The sequence below is a fragment of the Chiloscyllium plagiosum genome, chromosome 22 (genome assembly GCF_004010195.1).
Source record: "Chiloscyllium plagiosum isolate BGI_BamShark_2017 chromosome 22, ASM401019v2, whole genome shotgun sequence".
NCBI lineage: Eukaryota > Metazoa > Chordata > Chondrichthyes > Orectolobiformes > Hemiscylliidae > Chiloscyllium > Chiloscyllium plagiosum.
The window spans coordinates 26,125,464-26,142,971 of record NC_057731.1 but is presented as its reverse complement, the minus strand read 5'-3'; the positions used below and the strand labels follow the sequence as shown (position 1 = coordinate 26,142,971).

General features: G+C 40.9%; 1 protein-coding gene across 1 annotated transcript in view; it reads left to right on the top strand.

Annotated features, from left to right (window-relative positions):
• dock1 (dedicator of cytokinesis 1) overlaps positions 1 to 17,508 on the top strand; it is a 575,757-nt gene that overhangs the window by 398,192 nt on the left and 160,057 nt on the right. The window contains exon 33 of the mRNA XM_043713153.1: positions 8,992 to 9,070. Within this exon, the coding sequence (XP_043569088.1) occupies positions 8,992 to 9,070 (79 nt within the window). The remainder of the gene's footprint in view (positions 1 to 8,991; positions 9,071 to 17,508) is intronic.

Genomic DNA, 17,508 nt, shown 5'->3' with positions numbered 1-17,508 from the left:
TTGAAAAATGTGGTGCTGGAAAAACACAGCAGGCCAGGCAGCATCCGAGGAGCAGGAGAATCGACGTTTCGGGCATAAGCCCTTCTTCAGGAATGAGGCTGGTGTGCCAAGTGGGCTGAGATAAAAGGTAGGGAGTATGGAATTTGGTGGAGTGGTGCTGGGAATACGATAGGTGGAAGGAGGGTGATAGGCCGGAGAGGGGGTGGGGGTGGAGAGGTCAGGAAGAAGATTGCAGGTCAAGAGGGCGGTGCTGAATCCGAGGGTTGGTTCTGAGATACTGTGGGGAGAGGGGAAATGAGGAAGCTGGAGAAATCTTTTATCTCAGCCCCCTCCCCCCTACCTTTTATCGCAGCCTGCTTGGCACACCAGCCTCATTCCTGAAGAAAGGCTTATGCCCGAAACGTCAATTCTCCTGCTCCTTGGATGCTGCCTGGCCTGCTGTGTTTTTCCAGCACCACATTTTTCAACTCTGGTACTCCGGCATCTGCAGTCCTCACTTTCTCCTGATTTACATTGAGTCAGAATTAAATGATGGAATTAATGAGTATAGAAATAATTTTATAAATGTTGAGATTCCTTCTCTTCATCTCACTGCAGCAATCAGTCTTCCATTTGTAGTCTATCAATTGATGTAATGTACAATGCTCAGTTCACAATTTGTGTGACTCAAAATTTTTCTTACTCTTGTGAAATTTGAAGAAACAATCACTTGTGATTTTGTCGTGAAGTTAAAATAGAACTTGTATTTGCAAATGTTTATCAGGAAAATTCCATTTCTCCTACAAAATCTAATGCTATTAATTTGGACTAAAAAAGAACAATATTGGAATTTTAGTGTTTCATCGATGTAAAGTTGACATAAATTCCCCAAGAATTTCTAAAAACCTTTACTGTTCTATGCCCATTCTTAGCTGTCCTGAATAATTTTCTCCTTTTGGTATAAATCATATTCAAACAGATCATTGCAATCGCTTCATTGCACTTAGTGATCTATCTTTTTATTTTATAGGCTTCTAAATTAGGCTCCCAGTTTTATTCTGGCCTTGATCCGTGTTATGTTCAGTTATAGACTCATAAAGTCATACAGCATAGAAACAAACCCTTCAGTCCAACTCATCCATGCCAACCAGACATCCCAATCTGACCTAGTCCCACTTGCCAGCGTTTGGCCCATATCCCTCTAACTCCCTCCTGTTCTTATAATACATTTAATAGGAATCCAAATGACTAACTGAACCTGACTCCATCACTTCCTCTCGCAGTTCGTTCCATATATGTACCACTTGCTGCATGAAAAAGTTATCCCTCTGGTCTTTTCTCAATCTTCCTTCTCTCACTTTAAACCTATGCTCTCTAGTTTTGGATTCCCCCACCTTAGGAAAAATACCTTGGTCAGTCACCCTATCAACACATCTCACAATTTTATAAAGCTCCAGAAAGTCACTGATCAGTCTCCAATGCTCCAGAGAAAAATTGCCCCAGCCTATTCAGCTTCTCCCTATAACTCAAACCCACCAGTCCTTGTAAATCTTTTCTGTACTCTCTCAAGTTTAACAACATCCTTCTTATAGAAGGATGACCGGAACTGTACTCAGTATTCCAAAAGTGATCTCACCAATGTCCCTTACAGTTGCACCATGATGTTCCAACTCTTATACTCAATGTTCTGAGCAATAAAGGCAAGCAGACCAAACACTTTCTTCACTACCCTGGCTACTTTCCATTTTTAAGGAACTATGAACCTGCACCCCTGCGTCTCTTTGTTCGACAACACTCCACAGGACCCTGCTATTAACTATGTAATTCCTGCCCTGGTTTGCCTTACCAAAATGCAATGCTTTGCATTAATATAAATTAAACTTCAGAGGTATGGCTCATGTGTTTTATGTTATGAAGACTGGTTACTTTTTTAAATTGAGTTGATTTCTTTTGAACAGTTCTCAAGGAAATGCAGTCCCTGTGTTGTTTGCGGAAGAGATCTGATCATGAGATGTTCTTAACAAAACACAAGGACTATGTCAAGTCAAATCAATACCTGCTCCTGGTCAGAGAAACCAACCAAGTAGTAATAGGAACACAAGACAACATTAGCTCAGTCCCTTTGATCCCAATAATTGTGAACACTGAGTTGTTCACTGCTACTGAAGGTCACAGTGGCATCAAAAGATCTAGGAAATTACTTTACAATTGCACCCAAACATTCAGTTCATTATAAAAGGACATGTGGGCATCCTTACTACTGCTGTCTCCAGTAAGACACTCTTCATCCCCACCTCCAGTTGTGAAAGGAGGCCTACCTTTGTTGGAGGGAATTGCGTCTGACCGCTGGGCCACTCGACTCACGCTATTGCTGGGTTGAAGCTGGAGCCAGCCGTGTAGTTCCTGAAGTGTAAAAAGGTAAGTCTGCAATTTCAAACATAGTCACCAATTCCTGCTTCTCCTATGATGGGGAGGTTCAAGCTGTTAATTTCAATAATCTAGTTAAATGTTACAAATGAAAGACTGGATTTCTTCAGTATCAGTGTAATCAGGGTATTACTGAACTTTACCTACATTATATCTACTATCAACTACTTCCATCAATTCATCAATGTTGCTGTGTTGCGCTCCCACACAGATACAACTCCTATTTCACATTGGTGTCACTTTCTCCCTTAAAGTTGTTTAATCAGGTTAAGATCAAGACCATTTCAAAGCAGCTCCCCCCCTACAACTTCATCCCTCCCACCCCATCTCGACATGCCACTGAATACTCCCTCAGATCCCATATTATTTCCATGTTTCCCATTTATCCTGCATAACTTCAATCCATATGTATTATCATCAGGAGCAACCACAGCAGTGGGAGTTGTTTTAAAATCGTTAGTGGAAGATTAAAGCTTAAACAGAAAGCCCTGAATTCAAACACATTATCATTTATAATGGAGTTTACTTTCCCTAGTATCAAAGAAATGAAATCCTCTAAATGCTGATCAGGTTTGCTTAAAAAAAAATCAGAAGGATATTCTGTTATTAAAGGCTCTTAAATTCCAATTGTTTTCAGATCATTAGACTACCTGGTCAGGTGAAGAACTTTCATGGCTTTTGAAACTCAGCCAAGTAATTGTAAGACCTGTGGCTGTCATGACACAGCCTCCTAGCAACATTTCCTGACATTGATGCAAGTAGGACACCATTATTTTCTGTGTTCAGAAAATTTTGTTTCAACTTTCAATTACAGTTTTTTTTACATTGCCACATCTGTCAACTACTATAAATCACAGCACAAAACATTACAGCGGAGCTCAACAAGTCCTTTCATTAATGCATGATAATATATGTGAGAATTGAAAAAGTGCTATAATGCATAACAATTCTTACACAATGTTAGTCAATCTAAGGATCAACTTATTTTTGTAGGACAGATTCCAATGACAAATCAAATCACTACATTAAAAACAAATCTACATTAAAATACCATATCCAATAGTGATATTTGATGGCATCAGAACATTTTCAAAAGGCTCCTGACTGCTCAGCAGATTTCAGCCTGTAAACCTCCAACAGGATGCATCGTTTTAGAACTTTCAAAAACCTACATTTCACAAAAATAGTGTGCAAGGGAAAATACAATTTTCCTGTGGCTCTCACAATAGGGATCTAAACCCCAGAGAAGGTTTATGTGTGTTCTACACCCAAGCTCTTCCTAATCCACCAAAAGGACCTACGACAGTTGTTTTCCTAGAAAGAAAATGAATTTCAGCATTTTTCAACCTAATTCACCTTCCACTTGGAAATGGACAGCATACCCAAGAAGTTCATATTAGGTGAAAAGTAATAGCATGTCATTCTAGAGTTGGTTTGGGATTTCCTTAAGTTTTAGTTTTTTTCACTTTATTGCAAACTATAAATAAATGTATTTCTAGAGCTCATAATGGCACATGCTCCTCTCATTATTCACTTAATAACAAGCTAATCCTCTGTTATCCAGATTATTTCAGCATTTCTTAACTTAGACAGAAGGCATAACTAAATTAAGTTTTACATTTAAATAAATCTGCAATGTTTCCCAATTAGTGCAGGCCTTTTAGATATCTTTACTTCAAATTAAATTTTTTGTTGAAGATTTGCGAGAAAGGAATCTACTCATCATTCGAAATTTTAAGAAATTTGCATAATTAAATACGTAATGTATGTGATGTACTTTAGACGTTAGTGTTAAAAATTGAAGGATCTGATAATCTCAATTAAGACAAGTAAACTATATTGTCTTGATACCAGGAGAGAAATGTATCTGACCTCATTAAACTGAGTACAGGAGTCTAGGGTTTTGTTTGGATATTCAATACCAGACCTTGTCATGATGACTCCTTATTATCTATTCCCTTCAGTTGTCCTTCTACCCAGTTTAATTATACCTATTCTATTCTTCTGCAAAAATTGTTTTTTGTCTCAAGGCAATAGTTTTTTTTATTAAATCAAAGGCTTCTTTCAAACGTTCATTGAGCTGCAACAAATGGCAAAGGTATGACCTTAATCAAATCACTCACTGATCTATTGTACACAACTGAATGACTCATTTAAACATGCTTACATTAGGATTGACTGAAATGAAACTTTCATTATTTTCTGAGACAACTTAATACAAATTACTTTGAATGAAATTCTCAACTTTTTTTCAGGTCTTGCTATATAATGTAAAATGCCAAAGCATATTTTGGTGTAACATTATTTTGGCTCCTCTGATTTTATGTAATTTCTATTAATTCTAGTTTGAAGCTATCATTCAGAATTCCTCAAATGAGGTCTAGATAATACTTAATTTGTCTGCTTCAAATAAAATAATCTAGCAAGGATTCTAATTGGGAGTTTTCTCTGGGAATAAGGGACAACTTCTGTCTATTATGGAGATGCATTTGTTATTTACATTAAGCATGAGGACTTTTTCCAACAATATCAGCTTGCATTTCTATTGTGTTTTTCTTTAGTAAAAGAGCCCAGATGTAACTGGATAAAAATTGACACCACTGCAAGGAAACATTAGGAGAGGTGATCAAAACTTGGTTAAAGAGGTCAATTTATGAACCATCTAAAAGGAGATGTGAGGCATTTTTGGAGGGCATTGGGACTGAAAGTTTAAGAAAGGGCACAGTCAGTAGTGGTGGTGTGAAGAAAATGGGAAATACACATGAGCCCGGAGTTGGGGGGCATCTAATGTTCTTGACAATCTAAGGTAGATTTAGCAGGCAAGTATGTAAAGGACTGGAGGAAAGATTTGTTAGGGTTTTCATAATATAAATGATTAGATTAGATTATTCACAGTGTGGAAACAGGCAATCTGGCCCAACAAGTCCACACCGACCCGCCAAAGCGCAACCTACCCAGACCATTCCCCTACATTTACCCCTTCACCTAACACTACGGGCAATTTAGCATGGCCAATTCACCTAACCTACACATTTTTGGATTGTGGGAGGAAACCGGAGCACCCGGAGGAAACCCACGCAGACACAGGGAGAATGTTCAAACTCCACACATTCGCCTGAGGCAGGAAGTGAACCCGGGTCTCTAGCGCTGTAAGGCAGCAGTGCTAACCACGTAAAGAAGGAAGATTTTTAAAAAAGAGTACGTATGACTGAATGACATGAAGTAGGGGGAATAGGGATGAAAGAATAAAAAGAAGGAAAAGAGAATGGGACATAGAAGCTAATGCGCATAGACGTCATAGTCAAAACACACATGTGACTTGTAATAGAGAAACTGGAAAACATATTAGTCTTAAGTTAAAATATCATGACATCACTTTTGGGCTTCTCAAGTCAATATTATCTAAGGTCTTGCATAAGGACCTTCCGAAAATGAGTTTGATTAGATTAGATTCCCTACAGTGTGGAAACAGGTCCTTTGGCCCAACAAGTCCACACCAACCCTCCGAAGAGTAACCCACCCAGACCGATTCCCTCTGACTAAAGTACCTAACACTATGGGCAATTTAGCACGGCCAATTCATTTAACCTGCACATCTTTGGATTGTGGGAGGAAACCGGAGCACCCGGAGGAAACCCACACAGACACGGGGAGAATGTGCAAACTCCACACAGACAATCGCCCAAGGCTGGAATCAAACCTCGGACCCTGGTGCTGTGAGGCAGCAGTGCTAATCACTGTGCCACCGTGCTGCCTAAGACGTTCTGCAAAACTTCTCCATTTCCCCCACTCTTGGAATACATGCTTGGAACTAATGGATATTTTTTAGACTTGGTGTTCAAATAACATGGATAGATCAAGATGTATATATTTCTTTCACTTACACATTGTGTTGAAACATGCCCTGCCATAGAGATAGAACTGTGAAATATGACAGGAAGAAAGAGCATTTCCGGAAAGGGGATTGTAGGCATTGGACGTTGACACACAATCAGGAAGCACTGTTTTCAAATCCTAGTGCAACTATGGGATATTATCATTTGTTTAATTTAGATAAATGTGAGCTGCTGCATTTTGGAAAGACAAATCAGAGCAGAACTTGTACACTTAATGGTAAGGTCCTAAGGAGTGTTGCTAAACAGAGAGATCTTGGAGTGCAGGTTCATAGTTCCTTGAAACTCGGGTCACAGGTAGATAGGATAGTGAAGAAAACATTTGATATGCTTTCCTTTATTGATCAGAGCATTGGGTGTAGGGGTTGGGAAGTCATGTTGTGGCTGTACAGGACATTCGTTAGGCCACTTTTGGAATATTGTGTGCAATTCTGGTCTCACGCCTATTGGAAGAATGTTGTGAAACTTGAAAGGGTTCAGAAAAGATTTGCAAGGATTCGCCAGGGTTGGTAGGATTTGAGCTATATGGAAAGTCTGAATAGGCTGGGGCTGTTTTCTCTGGCGTGTCAGAAGTTGACCTTACAGAGGTGTATAAAATCATGAGGGGCATGGATAGGGTAAATAGACAGGATCTTTTCCCTGGGGTGGGGGGTTCAGCACTAGGTTTAGGGTGAGATGTGAAAATTTAAACGGGACCTAAGAGGCAACCTTTTCACACAGAGGGTGGTGCATGTATGGAATGAGCTGTCAGAGGAAGTGATGGAGGCTGGTACAATTGCAGCATTTAAAAGGCATCAGGATAAGTATATGAATAGGAAGAGTGTAGAGGGATATGGACATAGTGCTGGCAAATGGGACTAGATTAGGTTAGGATATCTGGTCGGCATTGACGAGTTGGTCTAAAGAGTCTGTTTCTGTGCTGTACATCTCTGACACTATGAGTAATGATAGCATACTAAATCTGTTTGACAACTATTTATTGTCCTATGGGGTCAACAGTAGTGCAGCAGGTTAGAATTATTCCCTGTACAAGGATTCAGTCCAGATTGAGAACCTTGCTATTTTCCCAATTTTTATCAAGGTTATTTTATTGAGGTACCAGAGGCACCTCATACACTTGAATGTACAGTTATTGCTGTCAGGTTATGTTATTTTAAAAGCCTGAGCTGCCAGAGGAAAAGGCATCTGGCTGGGTATATGAATAGGAAGGGTTTAGAAGGATATGGGCCAAGCGTTGACAAATGGGACTAGATTAACTTAGGATATCTGGTCGGCATGGATGAGTTGGACTGAAGGGTCTGTTTCAGTGCTGTGCATCTCTATGACTAAGCCATCAGCTGCCCCACTATGCTATTGACTGCAATAAAAGGTATATTGTCTATTGAAAGTAGGACCTGCTTTCTCTGGTTCCAACTGATTCCTGACCCTCTCAAGCAATGGCTGAAATAGACGGAGCTGTGTTAGGGGTCTTTAATATGGTCATTGGCTGAGGTGCAACAAGTACATATAAAAAAAGTCCTTAGCATGCCTCCTACAGCGAAATGGCTTCTCCTTCCCAATATGATAGTAGTGGGTGGACGTTAGTCTGAACTCTTTATACTGGAGACTGCCAACAATTAACAATTGAATCTCAATTTTTCCTTAACCACATTTTTGTGTATAACTGAGACTGCTTTTTTCTTCCATTTGCACAAATTGTTTAGATATTTTCAAACAAGAGGAATTGTTTTAATATTTGCTTCAAATGCCAAATTGCAAATTATGATAAACTCAGAGAAAGGAGATCGCAAATTGGTGATTTCAGATGATAGGAAGTGATGTATAAGCAGGATTTGAACGCATTATTTTCTACCATAGAGCTGAAACTACTTGGAAGGCCTTCCAAACCTTGATATAAATATTTGTATGGAAAGCAATGTTATTTTTCACAGCTTAGACCCTGAAACCCTCAACCGTGCTTTCTCAATAAGACTGGAGAGGGGGCCTCACTTTCCAACAAGCTTTCCTATGCCAAGCTGGCCCTGCTCTTGATCATCCATTCTGGGCGCATTTCTCACAAGTAGATCCTTGTAAGTCTTTTCTAAAAACCATTCTCCAAGAGTGATGCAAGCTATGACAGTGCCTTCTCAGAAAGGTTGCTCTAATATGAGGTTTCTCTCTCTGGAGGTTCTTGACTCTGCTTGATCTGAAGAAGAGAAAGGGAATGAATGGTAGCTTGGTACAGACTGACTGCACCATTGCTGAGGATAGATTTCACAATGCTGTCAGGCTGGCTGTTTCTCTGAGATATGAGAAATAACCAGGCATCTTGTTCGCAAACACTGAACCTCACAGCCTCCAATTTAGTCTGTCCTCAAGAACCACTGAGCTTCATAGGTCTTAATTCTCTTGTGTTAAGTACCATCATCTTTTGCAGCAAGAAAAACCATTTGTGTGTTCTGAGTTTGCCTATTCATAAAAATTCTGATGTGTATGTTGTACATTAATTTTGTTCTCAATACTATTCAACAAGTTTTTATCGCTGAAATATTTTCTGCTCGGAGGATTTTGATTTGTCGCTTGCAGCATGTTAAATAAAATTGGTAGTTTTATAGTACAATGTTAATAAATTTGTTTACATTGTCAGGTCCTTTAAGATTGCGACAATCGATTTGGTAATACAGTGTGTTTTTATTTGGATTTTACCTTTCAGAGTCTTCCTCCGAGCAATAAATCAGTATGCAGATATTCTGAACAAGAAATTTCTTGATCAAACAAACTTCGAGCTACAGGTAAGAGCAGTAAAAGCAACTTTAGATCTTTGAGTCATTACAAAAATAGTTATTTAGTTAGAAGTATAAAGTATGTTTCTGTTTGCAAATTATGTGGTTTATTCTAAGGCTGTAAAAGAACAAAAAGTTTCAAGCAATGTATCCTTATGAATATCTCTTTAAATGGAGCTTTTTGGCAAAGAGGAGAGAAAATAAAGACACATCAGTTCTCAGTGCAGGAAAATTAAGTGAATTTATTAAATTATAATATGAAACAAAACATAGACTGGGACTACAATAATGTTGAGTTTGGATGGGAAGGAATTTGTTAGGTGTTACAAGAAAACTTTCTTATTCAGTATGTGGATGTACCTGCTAGAGAAGGAGCAATACTGGAACTTTTGTTGATAAATAAGGCAGGGCAAGTGATTGAGATGTCTGGAAGAGAGCACTTTGGGGCAAGTGATCATAATTCTATTACTATTTAAATAGCTTTGGAAAAGGATGGAACTGATCAAAACATTAAAGCTGTATATTGGAGTAAGGCCAATTTTGACAGCATAAGACAAGAAGTTTCAAAAGTTGATGGAGGAGGCTATTCGCAGAGAAAGGGACAGTTGAAAAGTGGGAGGCCTTCAAAAATGAGATGATGAGCATTCAGAGTTAGTATGTTCCTGTTAGTGTGAAGGAAAGGCTGGTAGGTGTACAGAAGGCTGGATGACTAGAAAAATTGAGGCTGTGGTCAAGGAAAAGAAGGAGGCTTATATCAGGCATAGATAGCTGGGTCAAGTGAATCCCTACAGGAGTATCAGGGCAGGAGGAGTATACTTAAGAGGGAAATCATGATTAAGGAGAATCCAAAGAAAATCTATAAGTACATAAAAGACAAAAGTGTAACTAGGGAGAGAATAGGGCCCCTTAAAGATTAATGCAGCTGTCTATGTGTGGAACTACATGAGTTGGGTGAGGTCCTAAAATGAGTATTTTGCGTCAGTATTTACTATGGAGAAGGAAATGGAAGTGAGGGAACTTGGAAAAATAAATAGTAATGTCTTGAAAAGAGTTCATATTACAAAAGAGGGGATGCTGGAGGTCTTAAAATATATAAAGGTAGATAAATCTCTGGGACTTAATCAGGTGTATTCCAGAGCTTTGTGGGAAGCTAGAGAAGAGATTGCTGGGACCTTTGCTGAGATATTTGTATTTTCAATGGCCATGGATGATGTGCCAGCTGGCTAATGTGCCATTATCTAAGAAAGACTGTTAAGAAAAGCCAGGGAACTATATATATAGTGAGTCTTGTGTCAGTGGTGGGTAAGTTGTTGGAATGGATTCAGAAGGACTTGATTTACGTGCATTTGGAAAGACAAGGACTGATTAGGGATCATCAACAAGGCTTTGTACATGGGAAATCTTGTCTCACTAACTCAATTAAGTTTTTTGAAGAGGTAACAAAGAAGATTGATAAAAACAGAGCGGTAGATATTGTCTGTATGGATTTCAGCAGTGTTTGGCATGGTGAACTGGTTAGCAGGGTTAAATCACACAAGATCCAGGGGAACTAGTCAATTGGATACAAACTTGGCTTGAAGGTAGGAGACAGAGGGTAGTTGCAAAGAGATTCTTTTTGGACTGGAGGACTGTGACCATAAAGATTGGTGCTGTATCCATTGCTTTTTTGTCATTTTTAAAAATAATTTGGCTGTGAATATAAGAGGTATGGTTAGTAAGTTTGCAGATGTGACCAAAATAGGTGGTTTAATGGGCAGTGAAAAAAGATTATCTCTGAGTACAACGAGACCTTGATCAGATGGGCCAGTGAACCGAAGAGTGGCAGATTGAGTTTAATTTAGATTAGAAGGTCCCAGCAAACCAGGGCAGGACTTATACGGCTAATGGTAGGGCCCTGGAGTGTGTTGCCGAACAAGGACACCTCATAGCTCCTTGAAAATTGAGTCACAAGTAGTCAAGTTGTGAAGAAGACATTTGGCACACTCACCTTCATTGGTCAGAACATCGAATATAGGAGTTGGGATGTTATTTTGTGGCTGTACAGGACATTGGTATTGCCATTTCGAGAATACAGTGTATAATTCTCGTCACCCTTCTACACAGAACATAGAAAAGTACAGCACAGAACAACTCCTTCGGCCCACGATGTTGTGCCAAGGATTTAATCGTAATGTAAAATAAAACAACCTAACCTCAATTCACTCCTGTCTATGTGCATGTCCAGCAGTCGCTTAAGTGTCCCTAATGACTCTACTTCCACCACCACTGGCAACGCATTCCATGCATTCACAACTCTCTGTGTAAAGAAACTACCTCTGACGTCTCCTCTACACCTTCCTCCTAATAACTTAAAACCATGACTCCTCGGGCCAGTTAGTCCGGCCCTGGGAAAAGTCTCTGGCTATTGACTCTATCTATGCCTCTCATTACCTTGTATACCTCGATCAGGTCACCTATCTTCCTCCTTCTTTCCAGAGAATAAAGTCCTAGCTTAGTCAACCTCTCTTCAAAAGACAAGCCCTCCCGTCCAGGCAGCATCCTGATAAACCTTCTTTGCACCCTCTCCAAAGCCTCTGTATCTCTCCTATAGTAGGGCAACCAGAACTGGACACAATATTCCAAGTGTGGTCTCACCAGGGACTTGTAGAGCTGTAGCAAAACCTCGCAGCTCTTAAACTCAATCCCCCTGTTAATGAAAGCTAAAACACCATATGCTTTCTTAACAATCCTATCCACTTGGATGGCAACTTTGAGGGATCTATGCACTTGAACACCAAAATCCCTCTGTTCCTCCACACTGCCAAGAATCCTATCTTTAATCCTATATTGAGCATTCAAGTTCGACCTTCCAAAATGCATCACTTCACATTTATCTAGGTTGAACTCCATCTGCTATTTCTCAGCCCAGCTCTGCATCCTATCTGTGTCACGCTGCAGCCTGCAGTAGCCCTCTATTCTACCGACGACACCTCCAACCTTTGTGTCATCTACAAATTTACTAATCCACCCCTCAACCTCCTCATCCAAGTCACTTATAAAAACTACAAAGAGCAGAGGCCCAAGAACAGAGCCCTGTGGGACACCACTCAAGACTGACCTCCACGCAGAATATTTTCCATCTACAAGCACTCTCTGCCTTCTGTCAGCCAACCAATTCTGAATCCAGATAGCCAAATCTCCATGTATCCTATACCTCCTGGCTTTATGAATGAGCCTACCATGGGGAACCTTATCAAATGCCTTGCCAAAGTCCATATACACCACATCCACTGCTCAAGCTTTGTCGACCTGTCTTGACACCACCTCAAAGAACTCAATAAGACCTGCCCCTCACAAAGCCATGCTGACTGCCTTTCATCATGCTATCCTTTTCCAAATAGTCATAAATCCTATCTCTCAGAATTATTTCCAAAACCTTGCAGACCACAGACGTAAGACTGACTGGTCTGTAATTGCCAGGGATTTCCCTCTTACCTTTCTTGAAAAGCCGAACAACATTTGCCTCCTTCCAATCCTCTGTTACGACTCCCGTGAAAGGTGAGGAAGCAAAGATCTTCACTAGCGGCTTAGCAACCTCCTTTCTCGCTTCCTGGAGCAGCCTGGGATAAATCTGGTCTGTCCCTGGGGACTTATCAATTTTAATGTTTGCCAAAATTTCCAGTACATCAACTTCTTCAATCTTGTTCTGGTCAAGACTGTATCCCAGCTCCTTAAAGTTCTCATTCACAACAAGGTCCCTTTCCTTAGTGAAAACCGAAGCAAAAAGCTCATTTAGGTCTTCCCCTATCTGCTCAGACTCCATTCTCAAGTTCCCTATGCTATCCCTGGTCGGCCCTGCCTTCTCCCTGATCATTCTTTTATTCCTAATGAGTGAAATGCTTTTGGGTTCTCCCTAATCCTTCCTGCCAAGCCTTTCTTGTGCCTCCTCCTGGCTCTCTTCAGTCCATTTCTGTGCTCCTTTCTAGTAAGCCTGTAATCTTCTAAAGCTGTGCTAGATCCTTGCTTCCTCCATCTTACTTAAGCTGCCCTCTTCCTTTTGTTCTCGTCATCCAAGGCTCCTCAATCTTATCCTTTCTTACCTGTCTCAGAGGGACAAATTCGTACATCACTTGCAACAACTGCTCCTTAAACAGTCTCAACATGTCTGCTAGCCCTTCCTGTGGAACAATTGCTCCCAATCTGTATTTCCCAACTCCTGTCTGATAGTGTCATTGTTTTCTTTTCCCCAATTAAATATCTTCCCTCAGTAACTGCTCCTTTCCCTCTCCAATGCAATGGTAAATGTGAGGCAGCTGTGGTCACTGTCATCGAAGTGTTCTCCCACCGCGAGATCTGACACCTGTGCTGGCTCATTGCCAAACACCAAATCCAAAATGGCCTCTCCCCTCAACCTGTCTACATACTGAGTAAGGAAACTCTCCTGAACACACCTGACAAAAACGGCTCCATCCAAACCATCTGCACTAAGGAGGTTCCAGTCAATATTGGGAAAGTTGAAGTCAACCATTGAAACAACCCTGCTACATCTACATTTTTTCAAAATCTGCCGGCCTATGAGTTCTTCAGTCTTCCTACTGCTATTAGGGGGTCTGTAGAAAACCCCCAATAAGGTGGCTGCTCCCTTGCTGTTCCGAACTTCCAACCATACTAACTCAGTAGACAAACCTTCCTGAACAACCTTTGTTTCTAAACTGTGATACACTCTCTAATTAGCAATGCTACACTTCCTCCTCTTTTTCCACCCTCCCTGTTCTTTTTAAATGTTCTAAACCCTGTAATATCTAGCAACCATTCCTACCTCTGTGAAACCTACGTCTCCGTTATGACCACAACATCATAGTCTCAAGTACTGATCCATGCTCTTAAGTTCATCACTCTTATTTCTGACACTCCTTGCGTTAAAGCAGAGACACTTGAACCGATCCCTTTGTTTCACCACATGGAAAGCCTTCCCAATAGATTCACTACATCCTGTCACTGCCACATCTACAACTACCTCCCTCTCAGATATGTAGCTCTGGTTCCCAACCCCCTGCCAAACTAGTTTAAGCTGTCCCGAACCACACAAACAAGTCTCCCACCCAGGACATTTGTACCCCTCCAGTTCAGGTGCAACCTTCCCCAGAAGGCATCCCAATGATCCAAGGATCTGAAGCTCTCTCTCCTGCACCAGCCTTGCAGCCACGTGTTAAGCTGCATTCGCTGACTGTTCCTCACCTCACTGTCTTGTGGCACCGGTAGCAAACCTGAGATCACTACTCTACTCATCCTGCTGTTCAACTTCCAAACTAGCTCTCTGTAGTCACTTTTCAGATCCTCATTCCCTTCCCTAGCTGTGTCATTGGTGCCAATATGTACCACGATTTCTGGCTGCTCGCCCTCCCCATTCAGAGTTTTGTAAACCCTATCGGTGACATCCTGGACCCTGGCTCCGGGGAGGCAACGTACTTTCCGGGAGTCCCACTCCTGACCACAAAATCTCCTGTCAATCTGTCTAATGATTGAATCCCCTACCACTAGCGCTTTTCTGTTCTCCTCCCTTCCCTTCTGAGCCGCAGTGTCAGGCTCAGTGCCAGAGACCTGACAACTAAGGCTGTCCCCACCAGCAGTATCCAAAACGGTAATCCTATTGCTGAGGGGAATGGCCACAGAAGATCCCTGCTCTATCTGTTGGCTTCCTTTCCTCCCCCTGACTGTAACCCAACTGTCCTTATCCTGTCTCTGAGGAGTGACCACCTCCCTATACAACCTCTCAATTTCTCCCTCAGCCTCCCTGATGATCCACAGTTCCTCCAGCTCCAGTTCCAGTTCCCTAACTCGGTTTTTGAGGATCTGGGATTGGGTGCACTTCCCGCAGATGTGGTCGGCAGAGACATGTGTCGTATCTCTCACCTGCCACATTCTGCAGGAGGAACATGCAACTGTCCTATCAGCCATACTCTACTAATCTGAAAGACCTCAAGGGACTAAATAAGGAAGAGAAGAAAAGGGGAAAAGAATGAGAAAACCTGAAAACCTACCGAGTTTACAGACTCTTAGTAAGGTGAGAGGAGGTAGGTGGGAGGGTGGCACTAAGGTGTAGGGTCTCAGGTTTAGATCTCACCCACTTAAAAACTTCCTGGCAGCCTTTGCTTCTCTCCGCTTTCTCTCCTTGCCGCTGTGTTCAAAATCGAGGCCCGACTCTCGAGGTAAGTCCTTTTTTAAGTGGGGAAAACTGACTTATCCAGCAGCCCTCGCTTCTCTCTGCCCTCTCTCCTCACCGCTCTGCTCAAAGTGGAGGAAGAATGTTGGTAAACTTGAAACAGTGCAGAAATCATTTGCAAGGATATTGCTGAGGCTTTGAGGTTTAGGGAGAGGCTGAATAGGATGGGGCTTTTTCTCTGTAGTTTCAGACACTGAGGAGTGACCTTATAGAAGTTTAAAAAATTATGAATGGCAAGGATAGGATGGATAGCCAAAGTCTTTTACCTAGGGTTGGATGAGTCTAAAATGAGGGCATAGGTTTAAGGGTGAGAAAGGAAAAGTTTAAAAAGGACTTGAAGAGTAACTTTTTCATGCAGAAGGTGGTGCATGTATGGAACGAGCTTCTCAAGGAAACGGTGGAGGCACTTATAGTTACAACATATAAAAGGCTTCTGGATGGGTATATGATAAGAAAGAGTTTGGAGGGATATGGTCCAAATGGGACTAGGTCAGGCTGGGATTTCTGGTTGAGCTAGGCAAATTGGACCAAACGTCACTGTTTCAAAGCATCTCCAGAATAATTAACTTTTTAAGTGCACGCAGTTACTATCTCACTAATCAGAGTCAACATTCTGCATCATTCACTTCCTTTAGATAACACTGAGGTTAAATATATCTATGAATCTGTTTTTGGTAGTAAAGTCCTCCATCTTGTCTCAGATAGCCATCCTCATGGTCTCCAGGATTCTTGCATTGCTGAAAGCTCTTACTGGCTTTCTGAGTCAGGCACCTTCCAGCTTTATTTCAAAATTAGCAGTAAAGACAAGAGAATAGATTCAGCTTAGTTGCGATTGAACTAGGCTGAAGAGGGGAATAACAAGACATCTTTCTTGATACAATAACATGGTTGCATGGAGTATTGAGTAACAGCACTAAATAATATAGCTGCCAAGATAAAAGTAGAGAAAGATAGAAAATGAAAAATCTTCGTTTGTTTTAGAACTAATTTAGTTATACTAGCCACCAGGTAAAATGGGAAAATTGTATTGAAATCTGTGCTCTTGCTGTATATGATGAAGGTTGTACTGGGTGAAGACGGACTATTGACCAAAATATAGGAAGGACATATCTTGAGAAGTTTACAGAATCGAAATATATGAGACATTAAATAACAGCACTGATAGATTCGGGAGATGAAGGTTTCTTTGTGCCTTTCAAAACTTGAAATATTAAGTCTATCTGAAGCACAACAACTGGCAAAGTTAAGTTTTGGATTAACATTTAGTAACAACAGTTGCCCTTGAATAATGCAAATCTCCATCAATATTGCACTAGATGTCAAACGAGGTACGAGATTCAAACTGAATTTTTTGGAGCAAAAGTGGAAAGCTTTGTCACTCAACCAAATCACAACAGTATTACAAATTATATTGGAACAATCACTTTTACAAACCAAAATAGAAATTGCTGATAAAACTCTGTAGGTGTGGAAATATCTGTGGAGAGAAAGAAAACATATTGTTTCAGTTTCAGTCAATCCTGGGGGACAGGATTTACTTGTATTTAGAAAAGCAAGGACTGATTAGGGATTTGTGCTTGGAAAATCATGTCTCACAAATTTGATGGAGTTTTTTGAATAAGTAACAAAGACGATTGATGAGGGCATAGTGGTGGATGTGACCTGTGTGGACTTCATTAAGGCATTCCACAGGTTCCTCATGGTAGACTGGTTAGCAAGGTTAGATCGAATGGAATAGAAGGAGAACTAGCTATTTGGATACAGACCTGGCTCAAAGGCAGAAACCATCTTATTTAAACTTAAAAATATATAACATAAGTAAGTTAGCCTAAAGCAGTGTTTTGTAGAGAAAGAAGACGGTGCTATTTTCTGGGTCTGCAGACTGGAAGAAGCAAAAATGGCCCTTAGTAGAGTGATGTGCTCTTCTTGTCATGTGTAGACGTTTTGGGAGAGTTTGCATCTTATTGAGAATTATATCTGCAATAAATACTGTTGGTTACGAATTCTATCAGATCGAATGGATCAATTGGAGCGACAGTTAGAGGCAATGAGGAATTTACAAGAGCAAGGGGATGTGATGGATGGCAGTTATAGGAAAGGAGAAACATAACAGATACAGTCTCAGAGATGTGTTTAACTCCAGGAAAGATAAGAGAGATAGGCAGGTAGTCCAGGAGTCATCTGTGGGCGACACGGTGGCACAGTGGTTAGCACTGCTGCCTCACAGCGCCAGAGACCCGGGTTC